At 44.1% G+C, this 18145-nt stretch overlaps 1 protein-coding gene across 3 annotated transcripts in view; it reads right to left on the bottom strand.

Moving 5' to 3' along the window:
• Positions 1-14348: 14348 nt before the first annotated feature.
• Positions 14349-18145, bottom strand: part of TRIO (trio Rho guanine nucleotide exchange factor) — a 394215-nt gene continuing 390418 nt past the window's right edge. For all 3 annotated transcript variants that reach the window (XM_090049848.1, XM_090049849.1, XM_090049850.1), the window contains one exon: positions 14349-16804. In XM_090049848.1, the coding sequence (XP_089905974.1) occupies positions 16262-16804 (543 nt within the window). In that variant the 3' untranslated portion in view covers positions 14349-16261. The remainder of the gene's footprint in view (positions 16805-18145) is intronic.

The following is an 18145-nucleotide window of genomic DNA, read 5'->3' as shown; positions in this document are numbered from 1 at the left end:
CTTGGGGATGGTAGGGTAAGAAATACAGATTTTCCCAAGCAGATAACTTTTCCATGAGGTGGTTTTCAGCTTTCAGAAAGAATGAGCCAGGCCCACCTGTAAAGAAAGTTAAGCTCCAAGGACTAACAAAGAATATTTTCACAAAGTATGATGTGTAAATATGCCAGAGCTGAAAATCTGCTTACTTCAAAGTTGCAGTATATTCAGTCTAAGGTTAGGGACAGACATTCAAAAAGCCTGAGCCTGAATTGATTCAATCTTTGCAGGTTAGTCTAACCTGGCTAGGCTGAATCAGTTTGTAACTGCACAGACATCCCAGAAATTCAGGTACATTGCCTGCAGTGTCTCAGGCTAGAAACTGGGAGGCGCTAGAGCAGCCATCCCTTCCCTTCCATAGTGCTGAGCTGAGGGGGGCATGGCAAGGCTCCAGCAGGATGCTCTGATTAGGGTGGAGTTCCCTCCCTTTCAGACCAGCCCAGAAGGGAATTGATAACACAGTGTTTATCACCCCTAACTCAGTGTTTATTACCCCATTAAGAAAACAACCAAGAGGCATTACCAGCTACCTGTTGATTCTGTCTTTGTCCCATCTGCCAGAGCATGGATGGTAGTCAGTATGTGGTTTGCTAGCTAATGCTGCACATCTGTGTAAAGCAGAGGATGGGGGATGCTTAGCAGGGAGTGAGGAGGGGAGGGGAGGAGAGGAGAGGTGGGGGAGCAGAGGGAAGCCAGGCGGATATCTGAAGTCTCTGCCAAGGTTCAGCCAGGGAGCAGAGGGGAGGGGCCAGCCCTGCTATGGAGCAGGGAGCTCTGCACAGCCCAGATAGCATGCCAGGATGCTAGGCGAGTCTGATTTAAGTTAAACCAGGAGAGGATCTGGGACAGACATTGCGTAAACCAGTTTGACCCAAATCAGTTAAGTCTGATACTACATTCAACCTTGTTTATCTCAAACCAGTCCCAGCCATTTTCTAACTGGCTTAGGTGCACTGAACATCTGTTCTGTTGCAGGTTTAAACCAGGCTGTGATCACTTAAACCAGTTTATGTATAATGTCTGTCCCTAGCCTAAATGACCAACTACAGTGAACCAAAGATGTGTGCATGGTTAAGCAATCCAAAGACATGAAAAAACAAAGTTCAGACTGCACATGCGACCTTAACTATGCTCCCTGGACATCTGCGAGCCATAATTTGTTAACTGCACGAACATCTTTTGTTATGAACTTCACACACACAGGTCTCAGGCAACCCATCATCTCATTTAAGATTTCTGTGATGCAGAAGGGCAAAAAGAATCTGCATTAATTTGAGCTTTGCATTTCCTACCTTTTGATTTCTGAGGCCCCAACTACAGTAAAAGCTCTGTTATCTGGCATCCCTCAGGAATGGGGGATTCTGGATAACAAAATATGCCAGTTAATTGAGTGGCTCCAGCTGCTGCTTCTCCCTCTGTGTCTGCCCTTCCCACAGCATTGTCGTCCCTCCTGCTGCATCGCCGCCTGTCCCGCAGGTCCTGCAGGCCCCACGGGACAGGGAGGCAGGCCCCACACAGCCTGTTATACCCCTGGGCCATGGCAGCTTCGCAGCGCAGGCTGCTTTGCCCCCGGCCATGGGGGCTCAGAGAAACCTCACTTTATCTTACAAGCCAGTTAGTAGAGCATGCCAGCTTGTAAGATGCTGGATAGCGCAGCTTTTACTGTACATATATTATGCAATTAACAGGTTAATTGTACAATAAATTTAGACCGGCCACTGTGCAAAGGAATTATCACACCTTAAAATTGACTATACAGATATAAAGAGAGCCAACCAGCTACAACGTTATTACTTGAAAATGTGCAACAACTCCATAGCTGGTTTCTATCCAGCTTTAATCTGAGCATGTACCAGGGCCCTGACTTGCACAATGTGAATGCTGCAGCAGTTTCATTTAAGATTTAATTTTTTAAAAAGGGGAAAACCTCTCACACTTTGCCTGGCAGAGTAAGAGATAACTCTGCTCAGCTGCTCTGTCCTATTTTCTCCCTTTCAAGAATCACACACCTTTGCTATCATAGCACTGCAGTGTAAGAGGCAAAAAAAAGATTGCTGCTTTGAAACTTCTGAATCAGCACATCAGATTTTAGCTACACTACTTCTTTAATTTGGGTACTGGGCATCCAGATCTCAGGCATCTAAGAAAATCTCAAATTAAAGCAATTTTCTGAATGCTGCATGAACATGGAAATAGAGTTCACCTTTTATTTTTCTTCCTAAGTACAGGGGCTACCTAACACCAGTATATAATAAGGTCAGCTCACATGTCTGGAAGAGTGTCAGAAAACCACGCAGAGACCCAGAAATAGTAACTACAGTCTCCAGGAAAAATACTAGTTGGATTGCCTCAGATACAAAGAGAGAGAGAGAGAGAGAGAGTGTGTGTGTGGCACTAGGAGGCAACAGGAAGTTACTCCATGCCAAGTAACAAAGCACTCAGTCTGAGTTTATAAAAACCCAGACTGCAACACTGGAGAAAAAGCTGGATTTGGACAAAATCAACCTTTGCAGATTAAAAAAGACAGTAATTTCCCCAATGTGGGTTGTTGTGTGGCATAACTGTAGGGCACATGGATTCTTGCTGAAAGATACTGCAGAATACTTTGCACCCAAGCACTTATTTTCTCTCTGAAACATTACTACAACACATGCACAAAGCTGGGTTGTGGAGTCTCAGATGTCACTATCTTTCCTTGTGCACATTATTGTATTTGGTCTGTTGCCAGCTGGTGGCCACACAGGTGTTGGTACCTTTTGACCCCTATAATCTCCCTGCATCTAGCTACCAGGGAGCAAGGGGACCTCATTTTAGAGCAGGTTAATGTTTAGTTCCAAAGACAAACAATTCTTATCCTATAAACTAATTCTGTGCACTGGGACCAGCCACCCTGCCCTTCTCCCAAGGATGTTCTCTGAACAGCAGCAGGTCCCACCTTGCTGCAGTATTCTACTCTGGGCATGTCTGCATGTGCCTATTAACACGCATCAATAAACTCTGTAGTTTATTGCTGCTGGGTGCACATCTGCACCTGTTCCTGGGATTGCAGCCCCAGCTGTCAGGGCTGTGGAAGGACTGACTGGGACATGAGGGAGTGTCAGCATGAAGCTAGCTGGCAGGAAGGCCCCACACTGAAGCATCCAGCCAGCCCTTTCAGCACCTACACATATGCTGCTGCAGAGGTTTTTATTCTGCAGCAGGATAGTGCTTATAAATCCTGCTGCAGAGTACATTAGTTTAATCCAGCCTAAGAGGGGCACATGTGTAGACACAGAAATGTCTACTGCACAGTAAACATCTCATACAGATGAAATGAACAAAGCTCCCAGGCCTGAAGTTGCTCTGAGTGTTTGCATATTAACCAACCACTCTGCCCCTGACAAGGACTCGTCTCACAATTTAGAAATGAAATTTGTCAAAAGGTTCACAGTTGACAAAGTTCAAACCCCTGAAACTCCAAAAGCAGGCACCTGAAGCAGCATGGGGAGGGACTTGACTCCTTCAAGTCCACTGCACTTTAGGGTGGTGCTGGAAAGCTACAAGTAATATTGCCTAGTGTAAAACGCTACGATCGCAGTAGTGCTTCAAATACAGATTATTCCTGTGATCATTCTTTCCTAAAATGAAATGGTACCATTTTCATTTCCAGTTTCTGGAACAACTTTCCTTCTATAGATGTTTAACAGTCCCTTGATGTAAAAGCATGAGAACAAGGAGCAACACAGTAAATGTAATGACCATCACCTCTGACTTAACCACAGTTTAAGAAGAATATGGAATTTATTTGTAATGAAAGCAACACATCTTCATTACCATACCTCTGAGATAGACTTAACCACAGTTTAAGAAGAATATGGAATTTATTTGTAATGAAAGCAACACATCTTCATTACCATACCTCTGAGATACACCACACCTTTCCTATATGGGCTTCAAGTAGAAGTAGGGCCTAGGAAACACCAAAACTAGGCAAGCCTATCTGCAACTACCCATCCATGGAAAACAGTCATCTAGTATACTTAGATAGGCAAATGGTTTTAAAAAAAATCTTTATTACTAAAAGCAAATTTTCTATTGCATTTGCTTCCTGGATGCATTTGTTTAAAAGGGGGGGTGGGGGGAACATTTATCAGTGATGTCATCAAAATACTCAATCTATTTAAAGTTTAAGAGGATTTTAAAAACCTGCCTTTCCACACAAGATGTTGACTTGCATGTAATTTTTAAACTAAAACAGAAAACAAGATTTACAAAGAGAAATATTCAGCTGGCTCAGAACAGAACTGAAAAGCAGGTGTGACAGCAAAGCTTAGTGGAGAGCAAACATTATATTCACATCTGTTCACTGCTGGACAACAGTCGCTGTTTCTTTAAAGCTGACAAACTGAACCTAAGTCATGAAAAATGGTCTTTTTCTGCAGCAGTCAGAAAACGTAAATAAGTTGCTTCAAAACGTGGTTCTTTAAAAAAAACCCAGTGGAGTTTAAATATGAAGACTCCTTTCTAGTTGGGAATTTATATTATTTACCATAAGCCGCAGGCAGAAACAGTAAGGTTTGCATGATGCAGTCCTGGGAGTCCTCCAGAGTAGATGCACAGGTCTGGTGGCTGCATACATGTGCTGGAAATCTTGTGGCATTTTTACTTAAGGAAGAGAGGTTACTTGCCATTAAACAGGAGTTTCTCTGAGTGTGCTACAGAGGTGCATTGCACTGTAGATGCCTTTGTGTGTATCTTAGGGACTCAAACTGACTTTCCCCCCGCCTTAGCAGTACTCATACAGTGAGCATATATCCTGCCTCTCCTTATGATTTGAAGTAAGAGTAGAAAGAGCTGTGTGCAGTTCCAGCTATTCTGTTTCATCTTCACCAGAGAAGTGTATAATGCCGGGGGCTGAGGAAAAGAGAAAGTAGAATGGACACCTTCTTAGAAGGGTTTGATAGCAATATTAAGAAAACATCCTAAAAGGTTGAGATGAAAACCAACCCCTCCTGGTCTAGGAGTGGAAAGATAGCAACTGACTTTGCTATCTTTTGTGAGTTTTCAGGTGAAGCCAAGCATTACTTTCAGTCTAGAAAGGGCCCTTGTAGAACCCAGAACTAATTGCTTTAAAACCTCTTCCATTTCTCATGGGTTTCAGAGAGATTTTTGTATTGCCACTAGGGTTGACAGGAGGGAGCCCTTCCTATTACAATATTTTGTGAGACCGTGCCTGAGGAGATGAGAAACAAGAGTTGGAAATGACCAGCATGGTGAACTGGGTGGTATTAGCCAATCACAAAAATAACTAAGTGATCTGTAATGGTCTGGGCACTTCCCTGCCCGAAACAGGCAAAACTGTAAAAAGAGAAAGAAAAAGGACAGTGGAACATAGGACAGAGTGGGAAGCATCTTTCAACAGTCCCCAAGGTTTTGCTGCTTTCCTGAGAAGTGATGACTTTTGAGGGCAGCAGAAGAGTGCTTTCACATATGGGAGCACTGACTTCGGAGTCCGAGACAGCCTCAACTGACAGAGTGCATAAAGCTAGCCAAATACAGGGCAGAGTGGAGGAGGGTTGTTACAGTATGTAAGGTGCCCCAACAGTCGCAGCAACCTCAGAACTGACTTGACTTGACTTGAGAAAGGAGGCAAGAGAATTGGTTTCGGTGGCTGCCATTGAACAAAAATTATAATCATATTTGTGCTTCTTTTTGGGCCAGGTGGGTAAATTTCAAGGGAGGAAAATAGGGCTCTGGAATCCTTATAAACCTCATTTATTTTACAGTTACTTTTTTCTCCCTGTATATGGCAGCTGCATTTCATAAAAAGAAATACAGTAAAATCCCCATTATCCAGGATTTTACTAACTGGAAAACTCTATTAACTGGAATTTCAGCAGCAGGGAGCACATGGCGCCATACCCTGCCTTACTTCCCTGGCTGCGTTCTTGCCCCTCTCCCATGCTGCAGCAGACTGCTGCTGGGCTGCCCTGGCATTTGGGCGGAGGGGAAGAGAGGTGCACAGCCAGACAGGGTGGGGGGAACTCAACTCCAGCACCAGCACCTCCCACAGTCCTCCTGGGGGGCATATAGCAACAAGAGCTTTCCATCTCTCTTGAACCACTGACAGCTCCCCCCGCTTTGTTCCCTGCTGCAGCCCCAGGAGTGGCCGATGGGCTGTGCCCCTCCCCCCACCCTTTCTCTAGTCCCAGACTCCCTCCCTCTCTCACCACCATTTATTTCCCCTATTTAAGATGATTTTTCCCCTTTTTTTCCTTTAATCCCAATTTCATCCCAGTTTTTGTGTTTCCAAGATAAACCCTGAAAAATTCCTGGATGTTTAAAAATAAAAACAATGCAGACACTACTTATTCTGTATTTCAGCAGCATTTTCCCTCCCCTAAATTTTACTGTATTTACCCCAAAAATCCAAGGAGACTTTGAATTTAAGGTAATTTAAAATTAGATTCTAGATGTGGAACATTATAAATTTGTTATATTTTTTCATGTCTAAAGTGTAACTACTCGAGGGACATCTTAAATTCCGCCCCCCTTCCATCCACCACTGTGGCAAGAAAGTAGTGGCAGCGGGGCAGGAGGGGAACAGCTGCACAGAAGCTGTTTTAGTAACAGACAGGTTCCTCTGTCACCAAATTGCCCATTACTTTGGGGTGTGCTCATTTATTAGGGACACGTTTCTAGGGTCTTGGTAATTCTATCAATGTGCTGCTTGTGTTACTTGTGTTTCTATATGGAGCTGTATATTTCCCTTCTGCAAGTCCTTACCACCAATGGAGCTATCTTGCAGGACTCAGTTTCAATGGGGCTGGGTTCTTCCAGTCACCAAATCAGTCATACAAACACAAACACACAGATTAACATGACACGCCTGACCCCGCCGAGTTGATCAGCACGGACAGGCTGACACCCTCATATGCCAAGAATCAGTTCATCAGAGCAACAATAACCACAGTCAGACACAAGCACACAGTTAAACAGAATACCTCTGAATCTGGCTGGGTGTCCAGATGACACCCTCATGAGCCAGCATTCAGTTCACTAGGGCACGCCTGAGTCAAACTGGGTCAATCAGCCTGTACAAACTGATTCCTTTATGTGTTTCAAACTGAGCACATCCCAATCTTTAGCTTCTTGATGAGCAGACCCCACAGTATTTTTGGCTTCACAGGGATCTTTAGCTTAGGTAAAAGAAGCATTGCTGCAGAGCAAGTGGGGAAGGAGAAGTAGAGAAAGAAAAATATACCCAGTTACTACCAGTTTGACAATAAAAGTCATTACTTGCTAAGTATATGAAATATATAATGGCACTAGTAGTAATAGACACGCACAGGAAAAACAAACACAAACAATTACAGTATTACCCTGGTTTCACTAAGTATTTGGGGAAACTTAGCTCAAGCTTAACTAATACAGTTCAGGTTCAGAAATCTATGTGTAAAGAGAAAAGAGAAAAAAAAAGAAAGAGTGAGTGCTGGATCTCAGCAGTCCAAGGTACTCAGGTTGCAAAGCTGACAGGTAAAGTTCTCAGCATTATCCTTGAAGGGAGACGATTTGTTCTTCCAGCATCCCAAGAACAACAGCAGGTGTTGTGTGAGAGACTTCTTCTCTTGAAGCACACACACTGCTGCTTTTTTTTTTACGGATTTTTATACCCTCAGTTCAGTTTCTTCAAAGCATTCTCAATAGTGTAAGTCATTGTCTTTTCTATTGACAAGGGGTTATCTGGTTTGGAACATCTCAAGAAACTAACTGATAATCAGGAAACGCATAAGGTTAGGGAGCAACCAGATACTTAGGAGCCAGCTTGAAATTCCTATGGATAGCAGATATACTGATGGGATATCTCATGGTTTCTTCAGAAACAATAGATAGATTGCAGCATCAGGGTTTTGGATTTTTACTTGTTGTGAACAAGGCTCAGCTTAGCATGACTTTTCCAGATCTTTCTATAGTCTCTTAACAGACTTAAGGCAATTATTGGAGTGTTTATAATCTTTGGGAGGGGAGGACTTCCATCAGTTGTCCTGGGAAAAGGATGACAACACTTGTGGTCAGGGCTCCAATGGGCTGGACGCTGTGAAAGAACCCTTTACCATTGTTAAAATGTTGCTCATACCCCCTCTGACTCAGTCTCTTTGCCTCAGCATTCCTTAACCCAGCAACTGAGTTTTAGTCCATCAAGTTTAAATAGGCCTCCCATAGTGGGACTGGGGAATGTACGGCCCAAGATGCCTATTAAACTTTACTTCTGCTTAGAGGTGTGTGTGTGTGTGTGGGGTGGGGGGAGTCCTTTTTAAATCCAGATTAGAACTGGTCTGATAAACGCTGAGCTGGGTGTGTGTAAATGTGGGTTGATTAGCATTTGGAGCACAGATTCCGCATCATGCAGTGCTCCCATGCTTCTCTGATCCCAGAACTCACTGTAGTCTCTGCTTCAGGCTTTCTGTTTTCCATCTCCCATTTAAATGAAGTATCATCTGGTTCCATCTCAATGCAAATGAGACCTAGGGCAGTTGTTTCACTTGTCACCCTTATCTGGAAGGTTTTAGGTGGGTCTCCCACTGCATCTTAATCAGTTTTTGTTTAGGTACAGGGGAGGGGAGGAGATTCTTTGTGAGTCAGACAGTCTGCATCCTATGTCAGGGTTCCCCAAGAACATGGAGCTGAGAGGTAACACCTCTTCCCTGCCCAGCTACCCTCCCCTTTTCCATGCTGGCTAGGAAGGGGTGAAGGGAGGAATCTGTGTCCTGCCATAGAACCACATAAATGTACTATGTGGATAGCATGCTTGTGTGTTAGAGAACACTTGTAATTTGTGCCACAGCTTACCAGAGCGGATGCTACCCACTTTTAGAATACCTATGTCTGATCTTTATTAGAATGGAGAGTTTTGCAACCTGAGCTGTGATTTTCACATACATCTCATATCTGAGGTAATTTTCTCCTTTTACCTTCAGGGACAGCTCCGTGTCATCCACATCCCATTTCTTTTACCTCACCATAGGATAGCAAGCTCATTGCAGCATATTCCATAGTACAGGGACATTAGATGCAGCTCTCCAAGGCCAGTTGTGGCATTCTACCCATCAGCAAATACAATCAATATGAAAAGAAAAAAATTATTTCAGTGCCTACAAGTGGAGAGGCTGGTTAAGCTCCTTAGGACCTGGTGAATAGATCCTACATGACTTCACTGGTAATCTGGAGTCCACCTATGGAGAATTTATAGCAATATAAAGGATCAGTGCCTTAATCAGTATTTACTGGCATTTTGGGGATTATTGGTAGAGGCTTGCCACTGTTACCCTTTCCTCACAGCACCTATTACTAGCCAGTGTTTTCCCTACAGCAGTTAACTTTTCCATACCTAGACCCCTTCCCATTACTGAGACGTCATCCACAAGCAACTTTCCCCACCTCCAATTCTGTCTACCCTTTAGAATAAAGGAGGGTCTGAACTCTTGACATGTTTATTCTGTCCCCCAGTTCTAAAAATGGTTAACCTCAGTGTTAACACTTCCTTACCACAGCTGAAAGAGATTCACAGAGGAAAAATGCTAAGAGCTACTATCTTATGGACAGAGCAGCAACTCTGATAAATCTCCTGGTTCAAGCCAAGGAATCCTAGCTTCTATTCCTCTGTGGTTATCCCTACACAAAACCTCTCACCTGTAACAGATAAAAGCATATAAAAGAGTTGAATAAAGTCACTGTCCTATAGATAACAGAAGGAAGACCGAGGCATTTACCTTATGGACTGGCAAGAATATGTTCACCCCTAACAACTGAAATGCAAGTATATGCTTTATTTTAGCATCCACTCATAACGTAGCATTATCAATAATTTATTTCACGCTAATAACAGAATCAATTCCCACAGCATTAAATTCTCAGATTCCACCTAGCTAGCAATTCTTAGCTAGCAAGAGCCACATCATCCCACTCATTATAAATAAACACAGTGCCACATGGGCTGCTCAGTTCTTACTCACTAAGCCAATTTAATTGCCTATTTCAGGTATGGACACTGATGACCAGAGGGTTCTACCTTCAGTCAGCTTTTTGATGAACTCTTCAATGCACTAGTGTCTGACTCATCACCACCTTTTTTTAAGGGATCAGTAATTTCTCTTTGTCATCTTAGAGAAAGATGTTTGGCCTCTCATGCTAATGTACAGTATACAACACATCAGGAACATCCTCTTGTGTTTACAGAAACATATCATAGTACCATTAGATTTCTGCAGAGAATTGAATCTTCCTTGCAGAAGCCAAAGGCCTTCAGCAAGATAATTCAGGTGGATATCTTGCATCCTTGTCCCAGTACACTGCTGAGACTGGAGAGAAACAAACATTAGGTTGCTTTTGCTGTGGACACCTAAATATGAAATATCCGCACAGGACAGAATCAGTGTATTGTGCAAAGAAAATAACTTCTCTACTCACCTGTGGTGAACTAGGATTCACAGAGCATGTCCAGACAAACACGTACGTGCCTTTTGTAGGGTCCCAAACCAGTTTGAGATGCTGCAATAGGCAGGCTGCAAATGAAAAAATATTCTCCATGCTGCAATTATGCAGCATGGGCTCAAAATTTGAAAATACCCCAGGAGGAAAAAGTAGGGCACAGTCCTGGAGCCTGCCCTGAGGTAACCCAGAAGCCGATTCTCCAGAGAGCTGCTCTGGTTTCTGGCCAGAGCATCTCTATGTACTTCTGCTATCCCAGGATGCAGGACATGCACCCTTAGCATGCTGGTGCAAGCAGGAGCGCGGCAAGGATTGAGACCAGGGTGCTGTTGGGATAAGTAGGGACTGTGGCAGGGTGGGGGGAGATTGTGGGTGTGGTCTGCTTGGGGGGACTGTGGGGCGGGTTGTGCATGGGTGGGGGGACTGGTCGGGGGGGGGGCACAGGTCCCCTGCAGGACACACAACCCCTGCCCCGCCCCCGCAACAGAGACCATGGGGTGCTCAGGGTCTGCCGCTGTTGGAGCGCTGTGGCACGGCGCAGCCCCAACTGCCGACACTGCTTGTGCCACTTGGTGCAGGTGTTGCCTGGCTTGGTGCACCACAGGGCCATGCAGCTTTCTGTAGCCCCAGGCCGCTTGTGCTTTCACTCATGGGCCAGCACCACTTGTGGGAACCACGTGATGTGCTGGGCTGGGTCCTGTGTGCATGGGCCCCGTGCACTGGTGGGCTGGGCCAGGCCGGGTCCATGGAGGCAGGACCTTGCCTAGCATGACATGTGGTCCCTGCAAATGGCGTTGGCCCTTGGGTGACAGTGCAAGCAGCCTGGGGCTGCAGAAAGGTGCACCGGCCTGCACTGAGCTGGGCCACATCCACAATGAGCAGCACAGGTGGCACCAGCTCTGGGCCTATTGGGGCTGTGCCATGGGAGAGCTCCAACAGCAGCAGGCACCCTATGGCCACTGCTGCTGCAGGGGGGTTGGGACCCCGGGGTGGGGGCAGGCCATGTGCTGTGTGGGGAGGCTGTGCCCTGTGGAGGGCAAGGGACCATCTCTCCTAAACAGCCCCCCACACCTACCCACACACCAACCCACAATTCCCCACACCACTTCCCACTCCCCTCCTGCAAACCCCACATCCCCCAATCATACTCATCGTGTGATAAGAAAACCAAAAACAAACATCAAAACACATAGATATTTAGAATTCCTTATGATGATAGAGATATTGGTAGGCTTCAAAACTGCTTTAACATTGTACATATAGCAATAAAATATTGCCCAACTGATCACTATCTCTCTCTCTATATACATACACATATATAGTGCTCTTTTGTTCTAATTGTGGAAGAACATGGATTTTGGGGTATTTTAAAGAGTGAATTTGGGATTTTTCTATCAGAGATTTTGCAGTTTTTAAATAAGGAACACCAGAATTCCTCCTAGGGAGGCAAGTGGCAGGACCCAGGCAGAGAAGCCTGCTCAGGCAAGTGGCACTTGGACCCAGCTGGAGGTGGCCGACCTCCTGCCCACTTGGGCCCAGAAGGACATACTTTGACAGTTCAAAACAGGCCACCACACTGAGAACATCCTCTGGGCAATAGCTGCCCAGATGGCAGGGCGGTGGCACACAGGGCAGCAGTGTAAAGGCCAGCATAAAGGCCAACTGTGCAGCCACAGCCCACTGGCAGCTGGCCCAGAGGTGCAGATGTCTCTGCTGCAGTTGTGCAGTCCCTGTTTGGGTCTGGCAGGCACACAGCCTTGGAGCCACATGCTGTTGCAGGTGGCAGCAGCTCATAACCAGGCAGCAGCCCCCACTGCCAGACTGCTGCAGTGGATAGAGGGTACAGGGAACTCTCATGGCTGCTTCAGCAGTCCAGCTGGAACAAGGAGTAGTGTCCCCAGCTACCAACTGGCTGGGCCCCAAGAACTTCCTCAGAGCTAGCCCTGAGTTGATTGCCAGAGCAGATTTTTATACTGCTAGAGCCAGCATAGGTGCTAGCTCCAGGCTCTATCTAGCTCTCCCTGGCTGCAGATCCAGGAAGAGCTGGGCAGGGTTATTTTGCTCCGAGTGGCACAACTTGCCCCACACCAAAGTGCATGTCTGGATACGTGTGCTTAGGCAAATATCCCTGGCTCACATTTGTGCCGCTTCTATTTGAGCTGCTGCAAGCACATGTGCCTGCATGTGTAGATGTGCCCATGGGGTTCTTTAAGTTTTACCAGGTATACCTGTTTCTGTACAGGGAGGGTTATAGCAGAAGACCTCAAATATGGCCACAACATTAAGCAGCAACTTAGAATCACATGCAAGTCAGTGGCCTTTACATTTCCATAAACAGCACCATCCATCATACCAGTGCTCAAGTTCATGCATCTCACTGATGGAAAGTGAGCAACACAATAGAGCTCACCTATTTTACAGGGGTACCAGTTGCTGTGTGTAGGTGAGGCTTGGTATGATGGTTGCTTTCCTCAGTGTGGTAGTTGGAACATCTTCCAGACCTTAGCACAGACCAGATTGGTTGCAGGCTGGATCCAAACACTTTTATGTCCGACACAGTGACAGAGCTGCTTGAAACAGAAGGCATGGCCCCTGTTTCACTCATTCCAGATCATTATCATGCATGTGCACAATAACTATGGAAATGGAACCTGAACCTCTGGACTACGGGTGCCTTAGAGATCCTTGGGACAAAACCTTATCGGGACAAAATCCTTAGCACAAAACCTCTTCCATGAGGAGGTCAGGTGGCAGGCAGTAACTGGGCCACCTCTTACTCTGCCAAACAAAACTGAAAATATACCCTCACCTCAACCCCTGTGCAAGTCTGTCTCTGTCCACAGCATGGCTTCAGGCCACAAGCTCCATCTCCAAGCATGGAGCACAGAACCAGGGCTGACATCTGAGTAGCTTAACTAATACCTATTGGCCCAACTGCTGGCATGACCCAAGTGAGATTCTTGAGAGGTCTTTGACCACAATTGCAATCTGCAGGTTGTCAGTTCTTTCAATAAACAACATGCTTTTATTTTTTGCCATTTGAAAGCCTGTGAGGTTAGTAATATTTGCCCATAGTCTGGTATGGTTAACACTGTGGCCTACTTTTATTCTTGGATGTGGGCCATTTTCTTGTTCCTTGAGAAGATAGATGGATGTGTAGTCACAAAACAGCCAGAAGCATGAACTTTTGTAACAAAAGAGAGGTTGGGGAGGATTATTTTATTTTCCTAACAGGCTGCTGGTCCTTCCAAGGTCAAATACAGTGAACATTCTGTACGTTGATTGCTAAGATTTCCATGGTAATTTTTTTTGCTGGGGGTGGAGGGGGGGAAGTGGATGAAGGGAGGTAACAAGGGAAATAACTTCTATAGTGGATACTAGACAACCCTGAAAATCAGGAGTTCAATACACTCACTGACATGAATGTCACATGTTGAGTTACTGACCTTTAACTTACTCTTTGAATTGCAAATTACATTCTCAGGGCAAAACTGTTATATCAGTTGTTATAGCAAAGCCTTCCATGGAAGAAAATAACTCTTTCAGTACAGCAGGAGTGTAACTGCAGCAATACCCTTTATGTAATTTAGTGGGCTCCTTTCATCTCTTGATAAATAAATGGCTTGCTATAAATGCTGTATAGTCCCGGATTTCGAGTAGACTAAGACTTCTAAGTTAGTCACGTGCTCAAACAGTCCGTCAAAACTGGGGTGCTACAAAAAACCTCAGTAACTACAGTGGGTGGCAAATTTAATTTTAGTAGAAACCCTTGTTTGTCACAGGGCTCCACTTGAGTACAACAAGCCCTAGATTGCTATGCCTTAAAACAAGAGAGATTAGACAAATATGTCAAATATGTTTAATTTTTTTTTCAAAATAAGTGATGGCAAAATAAAATATTTACATCACATCATACTGTGTAAACACATAACATCACTGTACAAAGAAATATACATGCAAAATAAAAGTAAAAATTTAACCAAAATAATAAAGGAAAATAATACACAAAACAAAAATGGTATGAGGCTGGTAAGGATACACATCCAGTTTTGATTTCAATTGTCTTAAAAAGTTTCTATACAACTTTACAAAATCAAACAAAAAAACCCAAATGTTAAAGGAATAAATAGAATATAGTGGAAGTGGCAAATCTTAAAACTAACCAAAGCCAGCTTATGGCTTAAGACCCATTTATCTAATTAGCATGTGATTTAGGCTCATTTTCCTTAGTAAAACATGGCATTTCACACAAAGAAACATAGATGACAACATGTCCATATGAATTGATGCACAGAAAACTGTCTTTTTTTCTTTTTCAATACTTCACGTTAGTATTACCTCAGTCTTACAAACAGATATGTAAGACAGTTACATCTGTTGTGTCAAGTTCTAGCCTTATAACCACCAACTGCTCAAAGATATTTCTTCACCAAAGAGCACAAAATCCATTTTATTCTTGTACATAAAGAAGCAGACACAGATTTCAAAATTCTAAAAAGTAGCAAATACTGAGACTGCTTTTGGGAAAGTAACACTTTGGCATTTGAATAATATAATACATTTAAAAATGTTATCCTATTTCTTATCCAGTTTGTGATTTGGGATAGTTTTTTTTTTTTTTTTTAAAGACATTCCTTAAAACTCACTAGGCTCTCTCTAAGCTCTATGCTAGATCCCGTACTAAACTAATAATGACAATGGGATATAACATTCCTTTTCCCCACCCACCCATAAACCCCAAAACACGCAAACAAAACCATAAAGCTCACCATACTATGTGCTTTTTCTATATATTTATTACAGTTACAACAGAGGTCATCATAAATAGTTGCATAAAATGTTAAAGCCACAACATTGCACATGATATGAAATAAAACAAAATCCCAAATGAGTACATTTACAGTATTTTCATCCTGCTGTGTACTGTTCAACAATCAGATTGGCAGGCTGGGCACCAACCTGAAGTCCTTTTCTAATAGGACAGCAAGAGCTGACCCTTACTGAAGACCCGCACAGTGGCATACCACCATTTAGGGAGGAAGTAGAAGGGAGAGAGGGAGAAAAAAATTACAAAGCAAAGGCAGATAACAGTCTATGTACAAGTAAGGCCTACATTTTATCAGAGCAAAACAATTCATTCTATTTGTATGCAAAAATTTTGAGGTTGGATGCACTTAAAAGCAGAGTCCAATCGCAGTGCACTGCTATGTGGGATACGTCCAGGCGAGGCAACTGGAAAGTTCTAGGACCAAGTGGAAACCAGATTTCATAAATGGAAGCCACATCAACAGGCACCCATTCTGACGAGTCCTCTCCAGATGTATTTTGTCGTAAGTGTCCTTGGTTTGTTTGTTAATACCAGTGCTTTAAACATAGGCATGTTTTACTTGAATAAACCTTGAAAACATCAGTTAAACTCATTTGCAAAATTCTACTCTTGTTCATTTATTAAAAAAGTATTTTTTTTTTTTGCAGAAACCTGAATAAAATACTGTTACTGTTACTGTCATGTTCTTGACTGCCTTTTGCAGAGTACAATGCTTATAGTTCTCTACCCCAGCCTAGTCTGCATTGCTAGTCCCAAGTACTACTATGTGCAGGCTTACTTGGAATGCATTTTTCACACAAACATTCTAGCAGCTGATTGGCTCTGTTTGTTTTTCTTTTCAAAATTTAAGTCATCAGCTGATTGGCAAGAAAGTTTTATCTCCAGTCTGATTGGCACGTGAAAGAGAATGAGAGAGAATTTCAAGGTAGGTCAAACTCTTGGCAAGAGCCTGCTCTGTAAGAAATTTTTAATGCTACGGATGGGTCGAACATCATTCTGGTGTTTTCGCCGCTCGATGAATGAAGTCAGTCTGGATGTATCAATGCTGTCAACACTTTTGCTATTCCCCAGCTGCAGCCATGGCTCCTGGAGAGCCAGGGCTGCAGATGGACGCTTCACTGGGTCATCCTGAAGTAGGAAACATACAAAATCTTTGGCCTTCTGGCTAACTCCTTTGAAGTAGTCATCTGGGAAACTAAAGTCTAGGCGGCAAATATTCAGGCAAGTTTCCTCTATGCTTTCATCCAAGAAAGGAGACACGCCGCTAAGAAGGACATACGTGAGCACTCCAACACTCCAAACATCTGAGGTGAGGGAGACAGGATTTCCAAGGATAATTTCAGGAGCTGTAAACTCTGGGTTTCCAAGTAACTGGTGGATATAATAGGTGGTACCGAGCTGGACTGCATCTCCAAAGTCAGCCAATTTTATTGTTGGCTTAGCAGAACTCTGATCCACCAAAACATTTTCAGGCTAGAAAATAAAAAGGAAATTTTAATATGTTTTTCAAGCCAGTCTAGCAAACATTTAAATGCTGCAGTATTACTGTATTTACCTGAATCCAAGAGGACTTCAAATTTAAGATGACCTGACTAATCAGATTCTAAACATCTATTAAAATTTTCCACATATAGAATCGTTATTGGAGGATCATCTTCAATTTGGTCCCCCCACTGCTCTGGCAGGGAAAGCAGCAATGAAAGTGGAAAGGGAATGCCAGACCCTTGTCTCTCTAACTTGCTCCTGCTTGCCCAACCTACTGTCCTCCATACCTGTGTCTGCCCTCCCGCCTCCCCCTTACCAAACCCACCCCCCTTAGCATCTGTCCCAGTGCCTGCCTTTCCTTGCTCCACCTGTGCCTGCCCCTATGCCACCTGCCCCTCCCATGTTCTGTCTCCCAACCACTTACCTCTTTCCCCTGACCTCCCCACTGCATGAGCCAGCCCCGGCCTAGGGAGGTGGCAGTGGGTCAGCTTTGGCCCTGAGCCTGGAGCTGAGGCCAGAGCTGAGCAGCCATCTGCCCCAAGCTGATACCCAAATCTAAGACATGGCTTTCCAAGGCCTTCACCCATGTTGATTGGGTAAAAAAACCCCAAACAACCACTTGTCTTGGATTTGAGTAAATATGGTCCAGTTTCCCAATCAGCATTGCCAATTTAAGGGCACAATAAACACTGACAAGCTATGCACTTGGGGGGGGGGCAGGGGGCGGGAATGGGTTGGGGCATTACTGTGGTTAATTCCACAAAGCTCCAAAGCAGCTCTATCACACCCTTGCAACTTCCTAAGAACCTTTAACTGTCTGCAGAATCCTGCCAACTGCAATGTGCGATAACCATGTTTTAGTTGCTGGTACTGTAACAGACACAGGAAACAGTCTTGCCAGATATGACTGGAAAAGTTCACACCCATTCTACAACACTCCACAAGTTCATAACCATTCTGCAACACTGGGGCCTTCAGACGGAAGGCCTAACACTTTGGCCAGTGCTACATACAGAATATTGAATGGCAGTTTGCCTCAAGACAAAACATGCAGCACATTTCTCAAGACTGGGATTGCCTCAAAGCTACTGTTTTCTATTATGCTATGTAGGCAGGCATTTGCTTTAAGTCCAGTTTTACATCTGTCCTTTCAAACTACATGGTGAAAACTGTGGCAGCCCACTGGAATGCTTTCGAATGCCTGGTAGGGAGGAAAAATGAAATCCTGTTGTGTTTCTAGATCTGAAGTGTTGGGCTAACTTTTTCTTATTAACAAAATAAGGACATTACTTACTTGGTATGGGCTTTTGCAAAGATGCCTCAGTACTG

Source organism: Crocodylus siamensis, chromosome 5 (assembly GCF_052110815.1).
Source record: "Crocodylus siamensis isolate JL-2025a chromosome 5, ASM5211081v1, whole genome shotgun sequence".
Lineage (NCBI taxonomy): Eukaryota > Metazoa > Chordata > Crocodylia > Crocodylidae > Crocodylus > Crocodylus siamensis.
This window is presented reverse-complemented; position numbering and strand designations above follow the sequence as displayed.